The sequence below is a fragment of the Dendrobates tinctorius genome, unplaced genomic scaffold (assembly GCF_039654945.1).
Source record: "Dendrobates tinctorius isolate UK_male_01 unplaced genomic scaffold, ASM3965494v1 ptg000107l, whole genome shotgun sequence".
Taxonomy (NCBI): Eukaryota; Metazoa; Chordata; class Amphibia; order Anura; family Dendrobatidae; genus Dendrobates; species Dendrobates tinctorius.
Window position 1 is genome coordinate 24,162,917 of NW_027361775.1, and position 24,799 is coordinate 24,187,715.

Consider the following 24,799-nt stretch of genomic DNA (forward strand, 5'->3'; position numbering starts at 1 on the left):
CAGAGACGCATTGTCACGACGGCGTCATTGTCCCCATCCCAGAAAACAAAAGGTTTCAATGTTTCTACTCGAACCTTTTTGTTGTCCCAAAAAAGGACGGAAGGGTGACATCCATACTAGACCTCAAACTTCTGAACAGGTTTGTCAAGGTCCGTCGTTTCCGCATGGAATCTCTGCGTTCAATTATCACTTCATAATGGAAGAAGGGGAATTCTTGGTATCCATCGACATCCAAGATGCTTACCTGCATATCCCGGTTTTTTTTCCCCGCCAGAGATTCCTGCGCTTCGCCATGCACGACCAGCATTTTCAGTTCATGGCCCCGCCCTTCTGCCTCGCTACGGCTCCCAGAGTGTTCACAAAGGTCATGGCGGCCATCATGTCCATCTTGCGCTCTCTTTGCGTGATCGTTCTGCCCTATCTAGACGACCTTTTGGTCAAGGGTTCGTCTTTTCACGACTGCGTGTAGTCTGTCTGCATCACTTGCAATACTCTCTCTCGCCTAGGCTGGCTGATAAACTTCAGCAAATCCTCCCCCGTCCCACCCTAGCAGATATCCTTTTTAGGGATGACCCTGGACACCTCCCGAGGGTTGGAAATTCTCCCTCTAGACAAAGTCTTAGCCCCTCAACAATGAGCCCGTGCTCTTCGTCATTCAGCCCCTCATTCCATCCGGTTTGCTATGAGGGTACGTAAGAAAATGGTGGCTGCAATGTAAGCCGTCCCTTTTTTGCAGCTGCGCCTTCGTCCCCTGCAACATGCTCTTCTGGCGGCTTGGGACAGGAACCTGTTCTCCCTCGACCGCAGGTGCCATTTATCCCTGAGGGTCAGGCAGGCTCTCAGATGGTGGACATTGAGCTCTTCCCTCAATAAGGGGAAGTCTTTTATCCCGGTTCAATGGCTAGTGGTGACTACCGATGCCAGTCTTTTGGGCTGGGGAGCAGTCTTTCGTCACCACACTGCTTAAGGCCGCGCTGGTCAATCCGGGAATCGAGGCTCCCTATCAGTGTTCTTGAGATCCGTGCGATATTGCTGGCCCTGCAGCAGTTCCATCATCTTCTAGTGGGTCATCCCATCCATATTCATTCGATAGCGCCACAGCCGTAGCATACATCAATCATCAGGGGGTACCCGCTGCTGGGTCGCCATTTCTGAAGTAACTCACATTCTCCGTTGGGCAGAGAAGAACCACTTGGTAATCTTAGTGGTGCACATTCCAGGTGTGGAAAACTGGACGGCAGATTTCCTTAGTTGTCAGGAGCTCGCCTTGGGGGAGTGGGAGCTGCATACGGAAGTTTTATATGTCTTCCATTTTCTTATTATTGCTCCCACAGTTGATTTTATCACACCAAGCTGCTTGCCTATTGCAGATTCAGTCTTCCCAGCCTGGTGCAGGGCTACAATTTAGTTTCTGTCGTTCTTCGACAGCTATTTGGTCTTCACCATAGTGGAATTAGGAGTGTGACTGAGGTTGTGCACTGGTGTCTTTTATACTGATAACAAGTTCAAACAGATGCCATTACTATAGGTAATGAGTGGAGGACAGAGGAGCGTCTTAAAGAAGAAGTTACAGGTCTGTGAGAGCAAGAAATCTTGCATGTTTTTAGGTGACCAAATACTTATTTTCCACCATAATTTGCAACATAAATCTTGCCAAATCAGACAAGGTGATTTTCTGGATTTGTTTTTTCATTTTGACTCTCATAGTTGTGGTCTACCTATGATGTCAATTACAGGCCTCTCTCACCTTTTTAAGTGGGAGAACTTGCACAATTGGTGGTTGACTAAATACTTTTTTTTCCCCCACTGTATATAGAGAAGAACACTCTTAAATAAAATCTGCAAACATATGAGATGTAGATGAGAAGGTCTTTAGGAATAGGCCATATTACAGTTGAATAAAATTCTGGAATTGATAAACTATCTCTAATGCTTGTAATTAATATTAATAATAATAATAATAATTTTTATTTATATAGCGCCAACATATTCCGCAGCACTTTACAATTAAGCGGGGACATGTACAGACAATAAATTCAATACAAGTTAAGACAATTCAAACAATGACATTAGGAGTGAGGTCCCTGCTCGCAAGCTTACAAATCTACAAACAATATTGAAAAGGAGGCACTTTTTATCTTGTTTATAACATGTTGTCATTGCATAATCTTAAGTAATCATTAAATTTGGGTTTTAGTAACAATTTTATTCTATTTTCCAGCTTATAAATGTTTGCTCCAGTGATGGTCAGCGAGTGTTTGAAGCTGCAGCTGTTGGCAGTCTGCTGGCAGGAGGTCCCATAGTTGCAGTCCTTGGCATGGTGTACAACGTCTATATATTGGGTCCCACTGGCTTTCTTGGCTCTGCAGTGTTTATTCTGTTTTATCCAGCTATGGTGAGTTACTTCATTCAGATTTTTAAATAGTGATTGGCTTTTTCTCCGTTTGAGATGCCACGGCTTTTCTAGAAAGGACCACAAATAGTTTCACTGTCTGGATTACAGATAATTTAAGCTGGATTTTCACATTTGCCAGTTATTGTGAATGTGCTTTCCTAGGAATGCTCATTTGCCAATAATCGGAAAGTGTAAATAGGCTGCCAATCACCTGATGAATGAGTAAAACACTTGTTCGCTAGGCAAACCATAGCGTAAACTGCTTGTTTGTTGGGGAAATTTGGTTTTTAAACAAACTTAAAAATCATTGTTTTCTGCAACACATCATTCTGTGTAAACAGGACTTGCTGCCAAGAACATTGGCACAGAATAATGTCTTACTGATGGGTCAGTGCATATATGAAATGTAGTCAGTCTCTTAAACAGCTGATTGTCGGTCATTTAACACCGCAGGTCGGGTGTTGTGAACCCGCCACTAGACTTTCTGGTTTTTGAGCATTATCCATTTAGCCCTTTTTACGTCACCTTTTTTTTAATTTTTTTTATTTTATACTTCTATTCGCACCCTGCGAAAGACTACCGACATTTAACAGAGCTGTGACAGATACCTACCAGCGACATTTGTCACCTCTTTTAATGGATGGCAAAGCTGTGGTCAGTAAGCCTCTCTGACTTGTTCTGCGTCACAAACGGCCAATAGTAATAATGTACTGCACTTAAATGGTAAGTTCAGGCTTGTTTCTTGCGGTCTTGCCTATGCGCTGATCTTGATATTACAGCATTTGTGTTATGTTGCAAAGTTTAATGCTGACTTCTTGGGACCGTAAGTTAACAGTATAAAACAGTGCCATATATTGTTCAGAAGCTACATATTGTTTATACAGTATGACTCATGGGAAAGTGTGAAAACTCATTCTCACAGCTTCTTGTATGATTAAAATATATAGGAAAACCCAGTTATAGGCCTTGATAAATGGAAAACACAGCACAATTTTTTACCAGAATTTTATTTTCTGATTTGTATCAATGTATACGTAGTTAGTGTTTATAAGGTAAGGTTGAAAGACAGCACAGTATGCAGAGGGAAATTGTGTGCAATCTTAAATTGGAATAAAATAATCATTTCATTTGTGCCACTGTAATTTTTGCCTGCCTTAAAGTGTTTGTTCGTGAATACACTTTTACTTTAAAGACGTGCACACGTTTAAAAATTATACACATTGGTCCAGCATTTCCTCTCCACTGCTATTAACCCCTTTTCGGCCTTTGACGCCACGTAGGTGTCATGAAAGTAGGCGTCACAGGTCAGATTGGCACTGATGTGGCATCATGAATTGATCGCCCCCCTGTGGGTTGGGTGACTGGGGTCAATGAAAGGTCACCTGTCCCGCAGGTACAGGGGGCTTTGTGCTTCTAATTGGCTGTTAAAAGTGAAACAGCCAATCAGAGCGATTGTAATATTTCACCAATGAAATTTGGTGAACTATTACAAGTCAGCAATGGACGATGCTGCAATAGCATCGGCCATGGCTGGAGACCTCTATCCGACCCCCCCCCCCCCCCCCCAACACACACACCGACTGTTGGCATCGATCCGCCGGCACCGTCATCATCCGCATCTTGCAGAATGGCGGGAGCATGCGCAGTGCGCCCGTCGGCTCTGGCGGCTGCAGATTCACTCATTCATTGCAGGTACATTTTGATCACTGTGATAAACTATCACAGTAATCAAAATAAAAAAAAAGTAAATAAACCCCTCCTTTATCACCCCCATAGGTAGGGACAAATAATAAAATAAAAAAAAATATTTTTATTTTTCCGTTAGGGTTGGGATTAGGGTTAAGCTTGTGGTTAGGGTTAGAGTTGGGATTAGGGTTAGGGATGTGTTGGGGATAGGGTTGTGGTTATGGTTAGGGGTGTGTTGGGTTGTTAGAATTGAGGGGTTTCCACTATTTAGGCACATCAGGGTGTCTTCAAACGCAACATGGCTCCACCATTGATTCGAGCCAATTTTGCGTTCAAAATGTCAAACAGTGCTCCCTCCATTCCGAGCCCTGACGTGTGCCCAAACAGTGGTGTATCCCCACATATGGGGTATCAGCGTACTCAGGAAAAATTGCACAACAACTTTGGGGGTCTAATTTCTCCTGTTACCCTTTTGAAAATAAAAAATTGGGGGCTAAAAAAATATTTTTGTGGAAAGAAAATGATTTTTTATTTTTACGGCTCTGCGTTACAAACGTCTGTGAAGCACTTGGGGGTTCAAAGTGCTCACCCCACATCTAGATAAGTTCCTTGGGGGGGTCTAGTTTCCAAAATGGGGTCACTTGTGGGGGATTTCTACTGTTTAGGCACATCAGGGGCTCTGCAAATGTACATGACGCTTGCAGACCATTCCATCAAGTCGGCATTTCAAAACGTCACTACTTCCCTTCCGAGCCTCGATGTGTGCCCAAACAGTGGTCCCACCCACATATGGGGTACCAGCGTACTCAGGACAAACTGAACAACAACTTTTGGGGTCCAATTAATCCTGTTACCCTTGTGAAAATAAAAAATTGAGGGCTAAAAATCATTTTTTGAGGGAAAAAAATGCTTTTTAATTTTCACGGCTCTGCGTTATAAACTTCTGTGAAGCACTTGAGGGTTTAAGATGCTCACCACACATCTAGATAAGTTCCTTAGGGGGTCTAGTTTCCAAAATGGGGTCATTTGTTGGGGAGCTCCAAAGTTTAGGCACACAGGGGCTCTCCCAACACGACATGGTGTGTCCGAACGATTGAAGCTAATTTCCTTTCGAAAAGTCAAATGGCGCTCCTTCCCTTCTGAGCTCTACCGTGCGCCCAAACAGTGGTCCCCCCACATATGGGGTACCAGCGTACTCTGGACAAACTGGACAACTTTTGGGGTCCAATTTATCCTGTTACCCTTGTGAAAAAAAAAAATAGCGGGCTAAAAAAAATCATTTTTGAAGGAAAAAAATGATTTTTTATTTTCACGGCTCTGCGTTTATAAACTTCTGTGAAGCACTTGGGGGTTCACAGTGCTCATTAGACATCTAGATAAGCTCCTTGGGGGGTCTAGTTTCCAAAATGGGGTCACTTGTGGGGGGTTTCTACTGTTTAGGCACATCAGGGGCTCTGCAAACGCAACATGACGCCCGCAGAACATTCCATCAAAGTCTGCACTCCAAAATGGCGCTCCTTCCCTTCCGAGCTCTCCCATGCGCCCAAACAGTGGTTCCCCCACACATATGGGGTATCGGTGTACTTGGGACAAATTGCACAACAACTTTTGTGGTCCAATTTCTCCTGTTAGCCTTGTGAAAATAAAAAATAGCGGGCTAAAAAAAAAATCATTTTTGAGGGGGAAAAAAATGATTTTTTTTTTATTTTCACTGCTCTGCATTATAAACTTATGTGAAGCACTTGGTTCAAAGTGCTCACCACACATCTAGATAAGTTCCTTAAGGAGTCTAGTTAACAAAATGGTGTCACTTGTGGGGGGTTTTCACTGTTTAGGCACACAGGGGCTCTCCAAACGCGACATGGTGTCCGCTAACGATTGGAGCTAATTTTCCATTCAAAAAGTCAAATGGCGCTCCTTCCCTTCTGAGCTCTGCCATGCGCCCAAACAGTGGTTTATGACTACATATGATGTATCGGTGTACTCAGGAGTAATTGCCCAACAAATTTTAGGATCCATTTTATCCTGTTGCCCATGTGAAAATGAAAAAACTGAGGCTAAAAGAAATTTTTTTTTTTTTTTTTTACGGATCAATTTGTGAAGCACCTGGGGGTTGAAAGTGCTCACTATGCATCTAGATAAGTTCTTTGGAGGCTCTAGTTTCCAAAATGGGGTCACTTGTTGAGGAGCTCCAATGTTTAGGCACACAGGGGCTCTCCAAACGTGACATGGCAACCACTAAATATTCCAGCATGTTTTCCATTCAAAAAGTCAAATGGCGCTCCTTCTCTTCTGAGCCCTGCCGTGCGCCCAAACAGTGGTTTATGACCACATATGAGGTATCCGTGTACTCAGGAGAAATTGCCCAACAAATTTTAGGATCCATTTTATCCTGTTGGCCATGTGAAAATGAAAAAATTGATGCTAAAAGAAAATATTTATTGGAAAAATTAAAATGTCCATTTTTTTCCTTCCATGTTGCTTTAGTTCCTGTGACGCACCTGAAGGGTTAATCTTCTTGAATGTAGTTTTGAGCAGCTTGAGGGGTGCAGCTTTTAGAATGGTGTCACTTTTGGGTATTTTCTGCCATATAGACCCCTCAAAGTGACTACAAATGTGAGGTGGTCCCTAAAAGAAATAGTTTTGTAAATTTTGTTTTAAAAATGAGAAATCACTGGTCAACTTTTAACCCTTATAACTTTCTAACAAAAAAAAAAAAAAAAATTTTGTTTCCAAAATTGTGCTGATGTAAAGTAGACATGTGGGAAATGTTATTTATTAACTATTTTGTGTCACATAACTCTCTGGTTTAACAGAATAAAAATTCAAAATTTGAAAATCTCAAAATTTTCGCCAAATTTCCGTTTTGTTTTTTTTTAAACAAAAATGCAAAAATTATCGACCTAAATTTACCACTAACATGAATATGTCACGAAAAAACCCTCAGAATCGCTAGGATCCGTTGAAGCATTCCTGAGTTATTACCTCATAAAGGGACACTGGTCAGAATTGCAAAAAATGGCCTGGTCATTAAGGTCAAAATAGGCTGGGTCATGAAGGGGTTAAGGTCTTTGCTGATGTCTACAGTGCACATCATCTCTATATTCAATCATTGTACTAAGCGGCTCCATCAATGTAGGTGGAACAAGTCTCTGAACTCTGTAATCGGCTGCAGTGGTGATGTGCCCTGTAATCTTGACTAGAGTTGATCATAACGTTTTCTAGAACCCTGGTCCAATGTTCACAGTGTTGCCAAGCCATTCTGGTTTCCTACTACCTGCATCATCCTAGGTCCCCTCTTATAATTAGAAAAATGAGGAAGACATGTTATTGAGTCCAGAACAGTGAAAAATGTAGAAAACAACCCTTACTAAATAAAAACAAGGCCTGTGTAACCAGGCACGAGTCCAACGGTAGGAAATAGGCATCAAAAACAGCAAGAGAGGACATATATTAAGACACACATTGTATTGTATCATTGTAGTCCTAAGCACATCCATAATAATGAGGGTAAATATTTGGGGCAGCATTTTCATCCCAATGATGCATTAGTAAAAATTACTACTTTTTTTGTGTGCAGATGTTTGTATCTAGGCTCACTGCGTACTTCAGAAGGAAATGTGTTTCAGTCACTGATGAGCGTGTTCAGAAGATGAATGAAGTCCTAAATTACATCAAATTCATTAAGATGTATGCTTGGGTGAAAGCTTTCTCTCAAAACGTGCAGAGTAAGTTCTCTTGCTTCCACATGAACCTTTTTCATGCTGATTTTGTGCAATGTGTAAGTGCTCCATCACACATAGCGATCTCACTAGTGAGATCGCTGCTGAGTCACAAGTTTTGTGACGCAACAGCGATCTCACCAGCGAGATCGCTGTGTGTGACACCTATCAGCGACCGGCCCCCTTAGCCGGGTATCGCTGATCGCTGTTGGAAAGCCCTGGACATTTCTTTGATCACTGGTCTCCCGCTGGCCAGCAGGCATCGCTGCGTGTGACAGGCGGGAGACCAGCGATCAGCTGGTAACTAAGGTACACATCGGGTTTCTAAGGGACATGCGTCACTTAGAAACCCGATGTGTACCTTAGTTACCAGCGCGCTGATGCAAGGAGCTGGTAACTAAGGTACACATCGGGTTTCTAAGTGACGCACGTCCCTTAGAAACCCTATGTGTACCTTAGTTACCAGCTCCCTGCATCAACGCGCTGGTAACTAAGTACAAAGCTCACCAGCGATCCTGACATGTTGATATCATTGTCGGGATCGTTGGTGAGTCGCTATGTGTGACGGGGCCCTAACTATTAAAACCATCCTGAGACCGGATTAAAGGGAAAGGAAGGAAATTGATCGGTACCAATTATTTGCGACGTGGTGTTCTTATGCCTTGACCCTGCAGGCCATGGCTCTCCTTTTTGTATGTACTATGCTCTTTGTTGTACAGACTCCTACAATGTTCTCTGATACAAAGCAGTGAATGCAAGAAGTTCACCAGATCTTACAGATGAGCTGCGCAGTGGCTGTCTACTTTATACTTTAAAGGGAATCTGTCACCCCTTTTTTGAGATATCATATAATGATATCAATCAATTGGGTGTCACATAAGGATTCTCTTAGTACTTTTGCTTCCCCCTGACCCCGCACCTTTCATGCATAAAATCGGTTCAGATGTATGTAAATTGCTGCTGGGCGGGGCTTATTCAACTGCTCCCCCCCTCCCTGTCTTGCTCTAAGCATTTCTTCTTGTGTAGAGCAAGACAGGGAGGGGTGGGAGCAGGTGAATAAGCCCCGCCCATCGGACCGCACCGTGGCAGTTTACATACATCTGAACCGATATAAAAAAGGTATTTATGCATGAAAGGTGCGGGGTCAGGGGGAAGCAAAAGTACTAAGAGAATCCTTAGTGACACACAATTGAATGATATCATTATATGATATCTCAAAAAAGGGGTGACAGATTCCCTTTAAAGGGTTTCTCCTCTATTCTGCGCAGGAGAGGAACAGAACTTTTTTTGTTTTCTTCACATCTATGGAAAAAAGCGGACTTTGTTAATGTTACAAAAACAAGCATTAAACATATATTTGCCTCTCGTTTCTTTTAGAAATACGAGAAAATGAACGCAAGATCCTTGAAAAAGCTGGATATTTCCAGAGCATCACTGTGGGAGTTGCTCCTATCGTTGTGGTCATTGCCAGCGTGGTCACCTTTTCTGTGCACATGATGCTTGGATACGACCTCACTGCTGCCCAGGTAACATTATGACATAGAGCTGATTGCTTACTCTAGGTTTTATAAAATCACAGTATAGTAAGCAGGAGATAACCACTAGAGAACTAGAAAACCTGTTGCCAAGTAGTCCTCCATATTCATGAGCTCTGTATAACCCCGCCCCATCACTGACAAGTCCGCTTTCTAGAAGCCTATGCACAGTGTACACCGAAAGCTGCCAATCAGTTATACAGAGCTCAGCATTCAGAGAACTGGTAGATATGTAATGGATAAAACACTTGATTTTATCAAATCTACAACAAGCAGCCCTGTAAGTGACACATCTTTGGAATCAGGGTCTCAATCGCTGTGTCATGCTGCTCAAATGGGATAGCAAAAACCTGGATAGATTCCCATTAACTATAACTTTATACATTATTTTTGGAGAGGAGATCAGTGGTGTTGCCACATCACTGTCAAGGATTTATGTACAAAAAATCTGTAAGTGCTCTCAGTACGTGATGGCTTATAACCTTTTTTCATGGAAGTGACAGGAAAGGTGTCACTATCTAGTCTTCCCGAACCTGTCTCTCTTCTAAGCAAGCAAGATAAGTTCCCGAAACCAGAAGTAGTGCCTTATTGTGTGTCTTCTAGTGTTCAGGATGAAAACTATACATGTCATACCATACTGTATGTCCTTGTTAAGTTTGGTACTTATCTATGGTTGTAGCGGAATTCATTGCTTCCTATTGTAGAGCCATTCATTGTCTCATGCTCTTGTTTTCATGATATCTTGATAGAAGTCAATAAAGTTTCTTCTGTATGCTTTTTGTCTGCCTTTTTTTTTCTCTAATTTCCTTTTAAAACCTTGCGGGGCAACACAGAACTAGACCCCAATCAGAGGACCATAAAACATCCAGACTCCTTATCTATGAACTGGTCCAATGTTTATATTTATGTTTCTCCCTCTCCCATATTGATAGTTCTGCTTCACGTCACTTGTCTTATCTATTGCATTTTTTCTAGGCTGTATTGTGCATAAATATGTGACTTCAGATTTTGTATTAGTCCAGCCTGATGAAGAGACCTGAGTAGTCTCGAAAGCTTGCAATGTGTTACCATCTTTTCAGTTAGCCATTAAAAGGTATCAACTACTGAGGACTCTCAATCCTGAATATTTTTTTTTCTCTTAATTGTTATCCTGTTGTCGAGTAAGACAATGACAGGTCTCATGTACACTCTCACCAGTGTAATATTTTACAAAGAATCAAGGAACACTACTTATTTGCAGTAACATATGGCCCAGTAGCCAACTTGTCCCATTTCTAGTACATCTATTGGCCAGCTTCTGTAACAAGACTATGCCATTATATGTTTGCTTATAAACCTTAGATTGTTAGCAGGTGCCGGTTCATTACGATGTACGATTTGCCAACATACAGTGTATCTAATGTCTTGACTACCTAGCCCGTGTGGCTTATTCCTGAACATTCAAGAAGGGATCTTTGAGTCACATACGGCTCCCGAGCAATGAACGGAAAAGCTTCATTGAAGTAGAAAGCTTACTCGATAGTGAAGCTAGGACACATTGTGTGAGATTTATCATACGAAGTACTCTAGAATTCTGACAGTTTATGTATAAAAATCCAACCTTCATTACTTACAATTGTTATGAATTTCTGACTCTATCTACACCTTTTGGGTCATGGCGTCATTGGAAAGGAAAACGGGCATGGTTAAAATACTGCAAATATTGTGCAAAATTTTTGCACAAATTTCTGTCACAAACTAAGCCAAGTAATAGGTTAGACAGCCTAAAGATGCACTGGATTTGTCACTGAAATCTTGTGCATTTTAAGACTGTCTCAATTTGCGGTGACTGAAAATTAGACCGAATTGATAAATCCACCACGTTGTATTTTTTTCCCTAGGCTTTTACCGTTGTCACAGTCTTTAATTCCATGACCTTTGCACTAAAGGTGACGCCGTTCTCTGTGAAATCTCTCTCTGAGGCTTCGGTATCCATGGAAAGGTTTAAGGTAAGCTGCGGTCCACAGGACTGATGCAGTTTGTTCCTGCGTTGTCCGGATGACATGGTGTCCTTTTAGTAAAAATTCTAATTGGGGCCTAATTAGGGTTTGTTACTAGTTTTTGGACGTTTCAGTCATCCATTGTTATTGGCCGCTTGGTTTTATACTGGGGATAATATTTCTTGTCTTGGCAGAATTTGTTTGTTACTAATTTGTGCATATTTGCTGGCTGCCTAATCTCGCAGTCATCCACCTTTAATGAATACAAGTCGGACTGATGCACAGCTGTTTCTTTCCAAACCTCTCACTTTTTGTGCTTAACCAGTCTTCAGGTCTATAGACATAGTTATGTCATGCCAGTGAAAGTTACACTGGAGCAGGCAGAGGGACCTATGGGCTGCTGAGAAGGTAACGTAGGCCCAAGAGAGCATGCCAGCTCTTACCATAACCACTAACAGAAGTCATTTGTTTCAGCTCTAGCAAATCGAGTCAGATTGGTCTCCAGCTCAAAACTCACAAGGCTGTAAGTGATAAGTCCGCTAGGTGTAGCTGCATATGGTAGGAATTCTGGAGGCCGAGAAGGTGGATAGTGGATTTCGTAATAGGTTATGTTGGGGTGAAGTTGGAATTCCTTCATCAGGGACTTTAATAGCTTTATATGTACTGCATGTTTTATGGCAGGCATCATTGCTGTATGGCTTTGTTATATATGCACTCTCCTATTATGATGTTGAGAGAAATGGGGGACTGGCGTTATTAGATTGTTAATTTGCTTACTTAGAATGGGAAATTTTCTCCAGAAATGCTCCCAGTCTCCATCAATCTGAAGTTAGTTGTCTCTAATAAGCTACCTTTTGCTCCGCAGCAGCTTCCTTCCACTGTATAGCCTGATGTTTTTGCTTCCTGCGTGACCTAGACCTGACCTGCTGTCTCATCTTTGCACCTTTCTCACAACCTCCTATCAGAGTTTATTTCTAATGGAAGAGGTTCACATGGTAAAGCAAAAGCCATCCTGCCCAAACATCACCATTCAGCTGCAAAATGCTACATTAGCTTGGGATTCCTCTCATGCCAGCACCCAGTGCTCTCCGAAGACCACCCCCAAACTGAAAAAAGACAAGAAGGGGACAAAAGGAAAGAAAGAGAAGGCTAATTTGCAGAAAGAAGGACCACAGACTGTTCTAGCAGAGCAAAAAGGACATCTACTTTTTGATAATGATGAGCAAGCCAGCCCTGATGAAGAAGGCAAAGATATGCAGCTATCAAGTACGAGGCTCCAGCGGGCTTTATACAACATTGATCTGGAGATTGAACAGGTAAAAACTATAAACCCATTGTTAAAATATCTCGAATAATAAACTGAAAGGAATCTGGTTTTGTAGGATGTCTTATTTATGGTGAGTGGTGTTAAAGGGGTTGTCCCGTCACAAGATATTGATTACCTGTCCAATTAATATTAGATAGGTGGGAGGCTGATATGTGGCACCCCCACCCCATTAACTCTAAGCTCCGGAGGCATCATTTCGTTTTCTAGCAGCTGCCAATACACAATGATTGTAGTTGCATGCTACAGCTCTGTAAGCTGGGATTATATTCAGCCACCGCTGGAGCTTCTAACAACTGATCGATGAGGGTATTGGGTGTCGGACCCACACCAATCTGCTATCCTGAGGGTGTGCAGTCAGATATCCATATAAATCAGACCAACAACGGACCGCATTGCTTAGACTTGTTGCAGCCCTCCAGACCCGAACGTGACAGCTTCTTATAGTTCTATGAAGTTGTCCCGCTCGGGTCAGGAGACCCCCCCCCCCCCCCCCCCGGCCGGTCTGATTTGCACGCACGTCTGAATTCGCCATAAGGGTACGTCATCAATAAGTTATGATTGGACCACACCTTTAACGTCTATGTTTGTGCATAGTACTTTACCATACTGTTGTGTAGTGAAGTACTTCCAAATGCTCCAGTACACTTCATTGTAACCCTGTAGTCAGATGTCCAGCTGTTAGTAACTTACCCCCCAGTCCTGTGGATTGGGATCACTTTTGGTTCTGGACAGAATCATTTAACGGGAACCCTTCAGGGTTATTTTTACTGAAACCAGTGGCATGGCTGCATAAATCTCTAGTACAGCAATATACCGTATTTCGCAGACGCACTTTTTTTCCCCAAAATTTGGGGGGGAGAATGGGGGTGCGTCTTATAATGCGGATATACCTTACAGACCGCGGTGGAGCAGGGTCGCTGGTGGAGGAGGCAAGAGTGGAGCGTTGCTGCAGGCCGCATGTTGGGATGAGGGGGTGTTCGATGTCGGCAGAGACCCCACACCACCGAACACCCGCAGTGGTGCACATCGGAACACCCCCTCATCCCAGCCTGCATCAACACTACACTCTTGTCTCCTCCAGAAGCGACCCTGCACCACCGCAGCCACCACCCCCGGGTAAGCAATAAGACGCATGGATTATAAGAAGCACTACCATTTTATTAAAAAATATTTTTACCTATTTTCTCCTCAAAATTTGGGGTACGTCTTATAATCCGTAAAATACTGTAAATGATACCTGGAGTAAATTACGCACTTTTATCTAAAAAAGGCTTTTTTTTATACATTCTATTTGCAAATTTACTTTTAATACACTTTGCTAATTTAATAATGGTTAAATTAATAATTAGTTTTGTTCCTTTTCCCTTCTAGGGCAAGCTGATAGGGATATGTGGATGTGTGGGCAGTGGAAAAACATCCTTAATTTCTGCTATACTTGGACAGGTAATGTACAGTATAATTGCAGAAACTGTGTGTGGGTGTACAAGAGACAGATTGTGGGTTAAAACGAACATGTATTACCATTGCTCTTCCTGGATGTAATGTGACCACATTTGCATACATTCCAATTATATGTGCATGGCCTCGCTCAATACAAAGTGAATTGAGCAAAGCTGCACATGTTTAGTTGGTGTTAGACTCACAAGGAGAAGTGAATCCCTCTTAGCCTAAGATCCGGGTTAGCACACAGGTCATGGGCATTAGTGCAACAGATAGGTGATGCACGCAGGACATAGATAGCTGAGGGACTGGAAACTGTAGGTAAACAGGAGATCTCCAGAGAACCGCCGGCAGGTAGCCGGAATGCTGGAAATCGTTAGGAGACGTCCGGAAGACTGTAGGCAGGCAGGTGGCATATTGCAACCATAGGCAGGCAAGAGACATCCAGGAGACCACAGACAGGCCGGAAACGTCTCGGAGACCGCATGCAGACGTGATGATGGAAACTACTGGCAGACGGGAGATGTCTAGGAGATTGCAGACAGCAACTTTACAGGCTAAGGTGTACACAGAAACTCAGTGGTATTAGACTCTGAAGTCTTTATACCAAAACACAGGTGTGTACAGTGTGTTTTTTTACAGTGCGTGTTTTTGAAGTTTTTTCCTGTCTGAATTTGGACCCAGGCAGTCTCTGGCCACACATATAATAAACTCACTATACTTCGTTCCTTTTCCTTGGCTTGGATTCTTCTGCCTCCTTCTCTAAAGTCCTTATCAAGTCCTGAAGCAACTATTAGAGGGGACATGTGAACTTAATACATAGTGAAATATAGAAGTTAATGATGATAACATAATAATTACATTCTACTGCTAAGTATGTGACACACCTCTTCAATCAGGGTCTCTGCCCCTACATTGTGTTGCTCTCAGGATGGAAAAACATGGTAACAGATTCCCTGTAAGGTGGCGATTCACTTCATTATGATGGAATGACCTTTTATCTGATGAATTTGAGTTGGTATTAGCAATAAAGTTGTCCAAAGTGGCCATACATAATTCCACCAAAGTATGAACAGTTCATTAAACATGCGCGTTTTCATGAGTGTAATGAGCGGTACCACGTGACCGCTGAAGGCAGACCGCGGAGAAGCTGGGGGCTGCAGAGACCATGCCAGGACTGTTAAGTATAGCGATACTCACCTGTCCGGGGTCCATCGCTGCTTGCTGCTGTCTGGCACGTCATCTGTTATTGACGTTCAAACAGCAGAGGGCGCGGTGACGTGGTTAGTGTGCGCAGCCCCCCCTGCAGTCTGAACGTCACTGACAGATGACGTGCCAGACAGCAGCAAGCAGCGATGGACCGGGGGACAGGTGAATATCTCAGGTGCCAGCAGTGACACCGGCACCTGACCCCCAGCTAAGAGAGGCGAGTGTCATTTTTTTTATTTTTAAATGCAGCAGCGGCAGCACATTGGGGGCATAATCTATGGAGCATCTTATGGGGGCAGCATATGGGGGTATAATCTATGGAGCATCTTATAGGGGCATAATCTATGGAGCGTCTTATGGGGCAGCATATTGGGGCATAATCTATGGAGCATCTTATAGGGGCAGCATATGGGGGGCATAATCTATGGAGCATCTTATGGGGGCAGCATATGGGAGCATAATCTATGGAGCATCTTATAGGGGCATAATCTATGGAGCATCTTATAGGGGCAGCATATTGGGGCATAATCTATGGAGCATCTTATAGGGGCAGCATATGGGGGCATAATCGATGGCGCATCTTATAGGGGCAGCATATTGGGGCATAATCTATGGAGCATCTTATGGGGGCAGCATATGGGGGCATAATCTATGGAGCATTTATGGGGGCAGCATATAGGGGTATAATCTATGGAGCATCTTATAGGGGCAGCATATTGGGGCATAATCTATGGAGCATCTTATGGGGGCAGCATATTGGGGCATAATCTATGGAGCATCTTATGGGGGCAGCATATTGGGGCATAACCTATGGAGCATCTTATAGGGGCAGCATAAGGGGGCATAATCTATGGAGCATCTTATAGGGGCGGCATATGGGGGCATAATCTATGGAGCATCTTATAGGGGCAGCATATGGGGGCATAATCTATGGAGCATCTTATGGGGCAGCATATGGGGGCATAATCTATGGAGCATCTTATGGGGGCATCATAAGGGGGCATAATCTATGGAGCATCTTAGGGGGCAGCATATGGGGGCATAATCTATGGAACATCTTATGGGGGCAGCATATGGGGGCATAATCTATGGAGCATCTTATGGGGGCAGCATATGGGGCCTATTCTATGGAGCATCTTATGGGGCCATAACCTTTATGGAGCAGCATATGGGGCATATTCTATGGAGCATCTTATGGGGCTATCATGAACTGTATGGAGCATTATGTGGGGCTCCTGATTCAATATGGATATTCAAAAACATTTAACCTACTGATGTCTCAATTAATTTTACTTTTATTGGTATCTATTTTTATTTTTTAGATTTACCAGTAGCTGCTGCATTTTCCACCCTAGGCTTATACTCGAGTCAATAAATTTTCCCAGTTTTTTTGTGGCAAAATTAGAGGGTCGGCTTATACTCGAGTATATACGGTACGTTCGGACTATAGGATTCACCGCATTTTCTTCCCAAATTTGGGGGAAAAAAGGGCATCTTACAGTCTGAAAAATACGGTAATAGGTTATTTAATATCTTCTCTAAGTAGAGTCAGAATGTGTAATTTAGTTTGGTTTATATAGGTGACGTACGCCAAGAAATGAGTGGAGGGTTTGTTGTCGGGCGGGAGTTAATGGGGTTGAGACTTCAGTTGTATGAACAGTGGTCATGTATGACAACAATGTATTTGTTGACAATGTATATTCTGCGCTTGTTACTGTTGTACTGTTCTGAAGTCTGTAATGCCTGCTGCATCAATAAGTTTTCCTGATTTAAAAAAAAAAAAAAATGTATATTTAACAAAATAGCACACTCTTGGTAGAGCTTTCCACATTTGTGTGAGGAATTTGCATTGGTTCTGCATAAGTGGTACCAATACCACTGTAGCACACCAATACATAGCGTAAAATGTAGAAGGTAAATGGTACAATTGCTTCTTTAAGGGAATCTGTCACCACATTTGACCTATCTAAACTAATAATATGGGCTTGCAGGGTATAAACTGCTGAAAACTGTCCTCCCTGTGTGTCTCATATCAGATGTGTTGTTGCTGAGAAATCATATTTCTCTATCCCCCCCATGAAAGCACCACGGAGAGAGGGGATCCGCCCTTCAGAGACAGGAACCTACAGATAAATGCGCGGTACCTTTCCTCCTCCCCCAGTTGGGTTCCTGTCCCTGACAGGTGACCTACAGGTTTGCGTTACTTGACAGATGAATATCCGGGGCCGACCTGTCCGACGGCAGGGAGGCCCCTGTCACAGTATGTGCAGGGACCAGGGGCAGACGCGCGGACAGCGTTGTACAGAGCTGGACCAAGATGGCCGCTGCCCCGGAAATAGATGACGCCTTCCGGGTCCCTGTGTCTGCGCATGCGCTGCAGGATGGGAGGAAGTGACGGCACACGCTGGGAAATTTAAAATGGGCATTAGAAATGCTCCTGGCTGGAATCGTCCTGTACAAAAATGGAGGATAGCGACCAGCAGCAGGAGCAGCAGTCCAGGCAGCAGCAGCATCACCACCGGCAGAAGGATCGGGACAGGCGAGACACCCAATACGGTAGTTACTCCACGCAGCACAGCAGATCAGTTGCAAGGAGCAAGACACCATCCTTGGATCATCCTATACAGGATCCGATTCCACCTCTCGAACCGGTACCTGCGACCCCATCCATCTCGTGAGTGATCTTCGCGAATGTTCACCATTATAATAGACTTCTTTTCCCTTGTTAGGTAAAGAATAAGGGGAAAAGGAAGAACAGGGAATGCCCCACTTGTAACAGAGCCTTACCAGAATCATGGGATAAGAAGCTCTGTGAATCTTGTATTAAAGAAGTCCTCTGCGAGGAAACCCCAGATTTTGCCTCTGATCTTAGAACTGTAATTAGATCAGAGGTTCAGAGTACTCTTACAACTCTAAAACAGGGGGAAAAAGTAAAAAGGGACAACCTTAGTTGGTTCCCAATCAGATCCATCTACATCTGGAGAAGTTAAACTCAGATACATTGGACTCTTTCTCCTCATCCTCAGACGAGGAAATGAGGGGGTGTCATTGTTTTCCCCTAGACGAAGTAGACACGCTAGTGAAAGCTGTGAGCTCTACCATGGGGGTGTCGTACCCTCGTCCTGATAGGTCGGTTCAGGACATAATGTTCGGGTGACTGGGCCAAAAGAAACGCAGGGTTTTTCCGCTAAATGAAAATGTACAGGGCCTGATCAAAAAAGAATGGGAGAAGCCGGACATGAAGAACTCCACGGTCCCTTCTCGTAAAAGGAAGTATCCCTTCGACAAGGAGGCGTCCACATCTTGGGACAAGGCCCCGAAACTTGCCGTAGCCAAGGCCTCAAGAAAAAGTTTGCCCTCCCCTTTGAGGACATGAGTACACTTAGGGACGTCTTAGATAAAAAAAATAACTGACACCTTCCTCAAGGGGACCTGGGAATCAGCAGGGGGAAACCTTAGACCAGCCATAGAGGCAGCATGTACCTCAGGATCCCTAGTGATATGGGTGGATCAAGAAAAAAAGCTTTCCGAATCTGTAGCGTTTAAACGGTCCTTTCGGAACCAAAAGTTTTTTCGTAAAAGGCCATCTAGGGAACAGAACAGATGGGATGAGGGGATAAAGAGGGATAGAGGTTTCCTCTTCGGCAGTTCATCTTGGGACAAGAATTCCTCTAAGTGACAGTTCGCCCAGGGTGAGGGGAAGATTAACCCCTTTTTCTTCTGGCCTGGGGAAAAATCTCGAACAGCCCTTGGATATTGAATCTAATCGAGTCAGGCCTGAGGATAGACTTTCTCTCTCTCCTACCTCAAAAATATGTGGTAACCCCACTAAAATCCTCTACACGAGAACAAAAAGCTCTAGAATCCTGTAGACTGTGAGCCCTCGCGGGCAGGGTCCCCTCTCCTTATGTACTTGTGTGTCCCTTGTCTTACACATATTTATTGTACCTGTCTATATTTCCCCTTTTCACATGTAAAGCGCCATGGAATAAATGGCGCTATATAAATGCATAATAATAATAGAATGTGAGGTCCTAAATCTAGTAAAAAAAAAAGCAGTCCGCCAGGAGGTTCCCCCCCAGGAAATAGGCAAAGGGTTCTACTTCCCACTTTTTCTAGTGTTCAAACTGGACGGCACATATCGAACAATTATAAATTTACGGAAACTAAATGGATATGTCAAAAATTTAAAATGGAATCGATCAAATCCACCATCAAAATCCTGTTCCAGAACTGTTTCATGACGGTATTAGATCTCAGCAACGCGTACTATCACGTCCCCATTCACAAAGACTCCAGGAAATTCCTCAGACTAGCGGTTTCCATAGAGGGCGAGCTAAGGGAATTCCAATACAGAGCCCTGCCTTTCGGAATATCTATAGCCCCATGCGTGTTCACATAATTAGTAGCAGAGATAATGGCCCCACCTAAGGAAGCAGGACATCCTAAAAATCCCATACTTGGACGATTTCTTAATAGCAAGCGACTTGGCCCAAAACTGCAAAGAACAGAGGGACAGAGTGATGGACACTTTACAGAACCTCGCCTGGCTTCTAAACCTGAAAAAATCAAAGCTGGAGTCCAGCAAAGTGCAGGGGTTCCTAGGGCTCACGTTGGACACAAGCAAGAGTGCAGCCTCCCAAGTCACAAAAAAGAAAAAATTGCGCAGATAGTGGCAAAAGCCATACGGAACCCCTCCATGACACTAAGAAAAGCGATGTCACTGCTGGGTTCCCTTTCTGCCTGCTTACCAGCAGTCCAGTAGGCACAACTACATACAAGAGATCTCCAGTGGGATATATTAGCAAACCAGTTGGAATTAAGGGGTCACTTAGAGGGTCACATAACCCTAGATTCGAAAACTATTCATTCCCTAGCCTGGTGGAGGAATACCGACAACCTATCCAAGGGAATCCCCTGGGTAACAAAAATATCACGCATAATCACCACGGATGCCAGTCCCATGGGATGGGGAGTAGTGTTGGGCGATACCTTCTGATATCGTGAAATATCAGATCGTATTGGATCGGACCGATACCCAAAAAGTATCGGATATCGCCGATTCTGATACCGGAAACCAATGCAAGTCAACGAGACAGGAATATCGGAATTAAAATAAACCCTTTCTTTCCTTGTAGGTTAATTCTACATGAAGAAAAACAACTAAGAATAATGTAGAATGTATTGGGGGAGGTGGAGGAGACATTAAAGGCATAGAGGTTTAGCCCAATGAAATGGAATAGCAGGAAGTATTTTTTTTTTTTTTTTTAAGACGTTCGGAGTTACAAAGATATTGACTGTTAACCTTTGTTATATTTTGTCAGATATGTACAGTATGTTTCACTACTTCCATGCTCTTCACCTTCTTTTTTACTCTCCCACACTTTCTCCTTCATGATCCTCAGCAGCAGCATCGTTTTCATCAACTTCTTCACCTTATTCATCTTCTTCTTCACCTTCTTCCAATTCTTTTTTTTTTATATTCTTCATATTCAACTATTATTCTTCTTCATATTCTACTTCTTCATCTTCTTCCTATTCTTCTTCATCATATTCTTATTTGTGACAGGCATTCCTGTAGTTATCTATAAAAGTTTGAAGATTACACCTTCCGTTCTGCCTGTCACAAAAGATTTACAGCAGGATTTGTCCGCGTTCAGTTTGGCCTGCAGCAGCAGGCATTTTCCAGGGGCATCACGAGGAGTAACGGACTCACCCCCATACCCTGCTTAGTCTTCTTCTGCTTATAATTTAGATAATATCTTTTGCTCTGATTTTTAGTCTTATGCTTAATGGTCTTCTGCTTTTTGGTCTTCTGCTTTTTGGTCTTCTGCTTTTTGGTCTTCTGCTTTTTGGTCTTCTGCTTTTTGGTCTTCTGCTTTTTGGTCTTCTGCTTTTTGGTCTTCTGCTTTTTGGTCTTCTGCTTTTTGGTCTTCTGCTTTTTGGTCTTCTGCTTTTTGGTCTTCTGCTTTTTGGTCTTCTGCTTTTTGGTCTTCTGCTTTTTGGTCTTCTGCTTTTTGGTCTTCTGCTTTTTGGTCTTCTGCTTTTTGGTCTTCTGCTTTTTGGTCTTCTGCTTTTTGGTCTTCTGCTTTTTGGTCTTCTGCTTTTTGGTCTTCTGCTTTTTGGTCTTCTGCTTCTTGGTCTTTTGTCTCTTGGTCTTCTGTCTCTTGGTCTTCTGTATCTTGGTGGTTGTCTTCATGTTCTTTGTCCTCTTGGTCATCTTCAGGGTCATCTTTTTGGTCTTCTTTGGGGTGGTCTTCAGGGTCGTCGTCAGGGAGATCCAGAGTGATAACCAAAAACCATTTCAAAAGCTTGAACTTGGAAATGTAGCAGAAGGTACAAGAAGGCTGAGGAACTACCGAGAACAAGCTGACGGTACTGGAACCCGGATGGGTAGCAGAAGGAACAAGAGCCAATGGCACTACCGAGGACCAGCTGACGGTACTGGAACCCAGTTACTAAGCAGGAGGTACCTGTGCTAGAAAACACTACCAAGGACCAGCAGACGTTGCTGGAACTCGGATACCGAGATGGAGGCACCTAAGCCAAAGGCACTGCCGAGAACCAGCTGACGGTGCTGGAACCCGGAGGGGCAGCAGAAAGTACCCCTGAAAAACAACGTTGCAAGGCCGTGAGCCGGCCGCAGTTACCGAAACCCACAGTCCTACAGGGGGTGCTTGTCCTATTGGCACTACGGAAACAGCCTTTATTGCCAGATCCCGCAGCCCACATAGGAAGCACCTAAACTGCAGGCACCATAGAGTCGGCTAACCCGACCGCAACACGACAGGACAACGTATTGATGCCAAAGTGTCGTTGACACTTCCCGGAAACAGCAGGCGTGCTGGAACCAGGCTGGGCAGGAGGGAGTACCCGTGCCAAAGACACTGCCGAGAGCCAGCTGACGGTGCTGGAACCCGGAGGGGCAGCAGAAGGAACAAGAGCCAATGGCACTACCGAGGACCAGCTGACGGTGCTTGAACACGGTTACTAAGCAGGAGGTACCTGTGCCAGAAAGCACTACCAAGGACCAGCAGACGTTGCTGGAACTCGGATACCGAGAAGGAGGCACCTAAGCCAAAGGCACTGCCGAGAACCAGCTGACGGTACTGGAACCCGGATGGGTAGCAGAAGCTACAAGAGCTAATGTAACTACCGAGGACCAGCTGACGGTGCTGGAACCCGGAGGGGCAGCAGAAGGAACAAGAGCCAATGTAACTACCGAGGACCAGCTGACTGTGCTGGAACCAAGGGTAAATACAAACAGAGTGGAGACAGAGGTAAAATTGGAGCAAGTTTAAAATCTGTAGTTGTGAGTGTGGACAGAGCAGGAGAAATTTCCGGACACACAGCTGGGGATCAGCTGACATTACTGAACCCCAATAACACTGGAGCATATGTTGACTGTGCAGACGGCACTTCTGAGCAGCAACTGGCGGTGTTGGAGCCCAGGGTCAATAGTACAAACAGTGGAGGCAGAGGCCTAATTGGATCAAGATTAATATCTGTTGTAGACTACTACTGATTTTAAACTTGCTCCAATTAGGCCTCTGGCTCCACTCTGTCTCTAGTATTTACCCTGGGCTCCAACACCGCCAGATGCTGCTCAGAAGTGCCGTCTGCACAGTCAACACTTGCTCCTGTGTTAGTAGTAGTGGGAATGTGGACAGAGCAGGAGAAATTGCCGGACAAGCAGCAGAGGATCAGCTGACGTTACTGAACCCCACTAACACAGGAGCTAGTGTTTTTCTCTGTGCAGACGGCACTTCTGAGCAGCAACTGGCGGTGTTGGAGCACAGGGTCAATCATGGTGTAGGCTGAGGCCTATTTGGAGAAAGTTTAATATCTGATGTTGTGTGAATGTGGAGGGAGCAGGAGACATTGCCGGACACACAGCAGGGGAGCAGCTGACGTTACTGAACGCCACTAACACAGGAGCTAGTGTTTTTCTCTGTGCAGACGGCACTTCTGAGCAGCAACTGGCGGTGTTGGAGCCCAGGGATTAAAGTTCAGGTGGTAGAAACATGAACACAACAGGAGACCTGGATACTGTTGTCAACCAATTATTTAATCTGGAAGAGGACTGGCAAATTCCGTCGAGATCCAGGCCTTGTTCATTTTCAGAAAAGTAAGCCGGTCAACGTTATCGGAGGATAGTCGCATGCGACGGTCTGTTAGTACACCACCTGCGGCACTAAAGACGTGTTCCGATAATACACTAGCAGCAGGGCAAGCCAGCACCTCCCATGCATACTGGCTAAGCTCTGGCCATGTATCCAGCTTAGAGACCCAAAACTTGAAGGAGGAAGAGCAGTCTGGGAGTACACTGAGAGGGCAAGACATGTAGTCTGTCACCATTTGACGGAAACATTACCTCCTGCTGACTGGAGCCATCTGTGATGGTGTAGACATTTGTGGCGGGCACACAAAACTTTGCCACATTTGGGCCATACTGGTCTTGCCTTGTGCTGAGGCACTGCCTCTCCACCCTCTTTGTGCAGAGCTTCCTCCACTGCCTCGACGCACAGAGCTGCTTTGTAAAGCACTAGCAGCACTGCTCTTGGGTGGAATAGAGAACATGATGGAATGCACCAGTGTGTCTTGGTACTCCCGCATTTTACGCTCCCGGTTCAACGGTGTTATGAGGCTATGTAAGTTGTCCCGATAGCGAGGATCTAGGAGGGTGTACACCCAATAATCAGCCGTGTTGAGAATGTGGGCGATGCGGCGGTCATTTCTCAGGCACTGCAGCATGAAATCAACCATGTGCTGCAGACTCCCAACTGGCCAAAAACGCTGTCCCCTGTTTGAGGCGTCATCTCTGCCTGCTCTGCATCACCCCACCCTCGCTCTACATACTGACTACTAGAGCATTGTGTACCTCCCTCCTCTGGAGAGATGTCTTCCTCCTCCACTGACTCCTCCTCATCCTCCTCACAAAGTGTCCCCTGCCTAGGCCTTTGTGAGGAACCATGTTGCGCAGACTGTCCAGAAGCAGATGGCACTTGTGACTCCTCATCCTCCACCTCTTCCAAAACCACCTCCCTTAGTGCTTGCAGTGTATTTTGAAGAAGGCAGATAAGGGGGACAGTCATGCTGACTAGTGCATCATCTGCACTCGCCATCCGCGTGGAATCATCGAAGGCACGCAAAACATGGCAGATGTCCTTCATAGAGGCCCACTCAGTGTTGAAGTGTGAACGGCGTGCAGTGCGACTTGTTTGCGCCTGATGCAGCTGGTAATCCATTACTGCTGGCTGCTGCTCACACAACCGCTCCAACATATGTAACGTTGAATTCCACCTGGTGGGTAGGTCACATATGATGCGATGTTCCGGAAGGCGGAATCGGCGCTGCAGAGCTGCAATGCCTGATCTTGCCATGCTGGAACGCCGCAAGTGAGCGCACTCTATGCGGACCTTGTGCTGCAGTGCATCAAGATCCGGATAGTCCCTCAAAAATCTCTGCACGACCAAGTTGAGCACATGTGCCAGACATGGGATGTG

The 24,799-nt window shown here is 44.4% G+C and overlaps 1 protein-coding gene across 1 annotated transcript in view; it reads left to right on the forward strand.

Annotated features, from left to right (window-relative positions):
* The window catches only part of ABCC5 (ATP binding cassette subfamily C member 5), a 169,083-nt gene that overhangs the window by 70,468 nt on the left and 73,816 nt on the right, over positions 1–24,799 (forward strand). The window contains exons 7-12 of the mRNA XM_073589272.1: positions 2,222–2,395; positions 7,662–7,809; positions 9,181–9,329; positions 11,219–11,326; positions 12,283–12,633; positions 14,016–14,087. Coding sequence (XP_073445373.1) covers positions 2,222–2,395; positions 7,662–7,809; positions 9,181–9,329; positions 11,219–11,326; positions 12,283–12,633; positions 14,016–14,087 — 1,002 coding nt within the window. The remainder of the gene's footprint in view (positions 1–2,221; positions 2,396–7,661; positions 7,810–9,180; positions 9,330–11,218; positions 11,327–12,282; positions 12,634–14,015; positions 14,088–24,799) is intronic.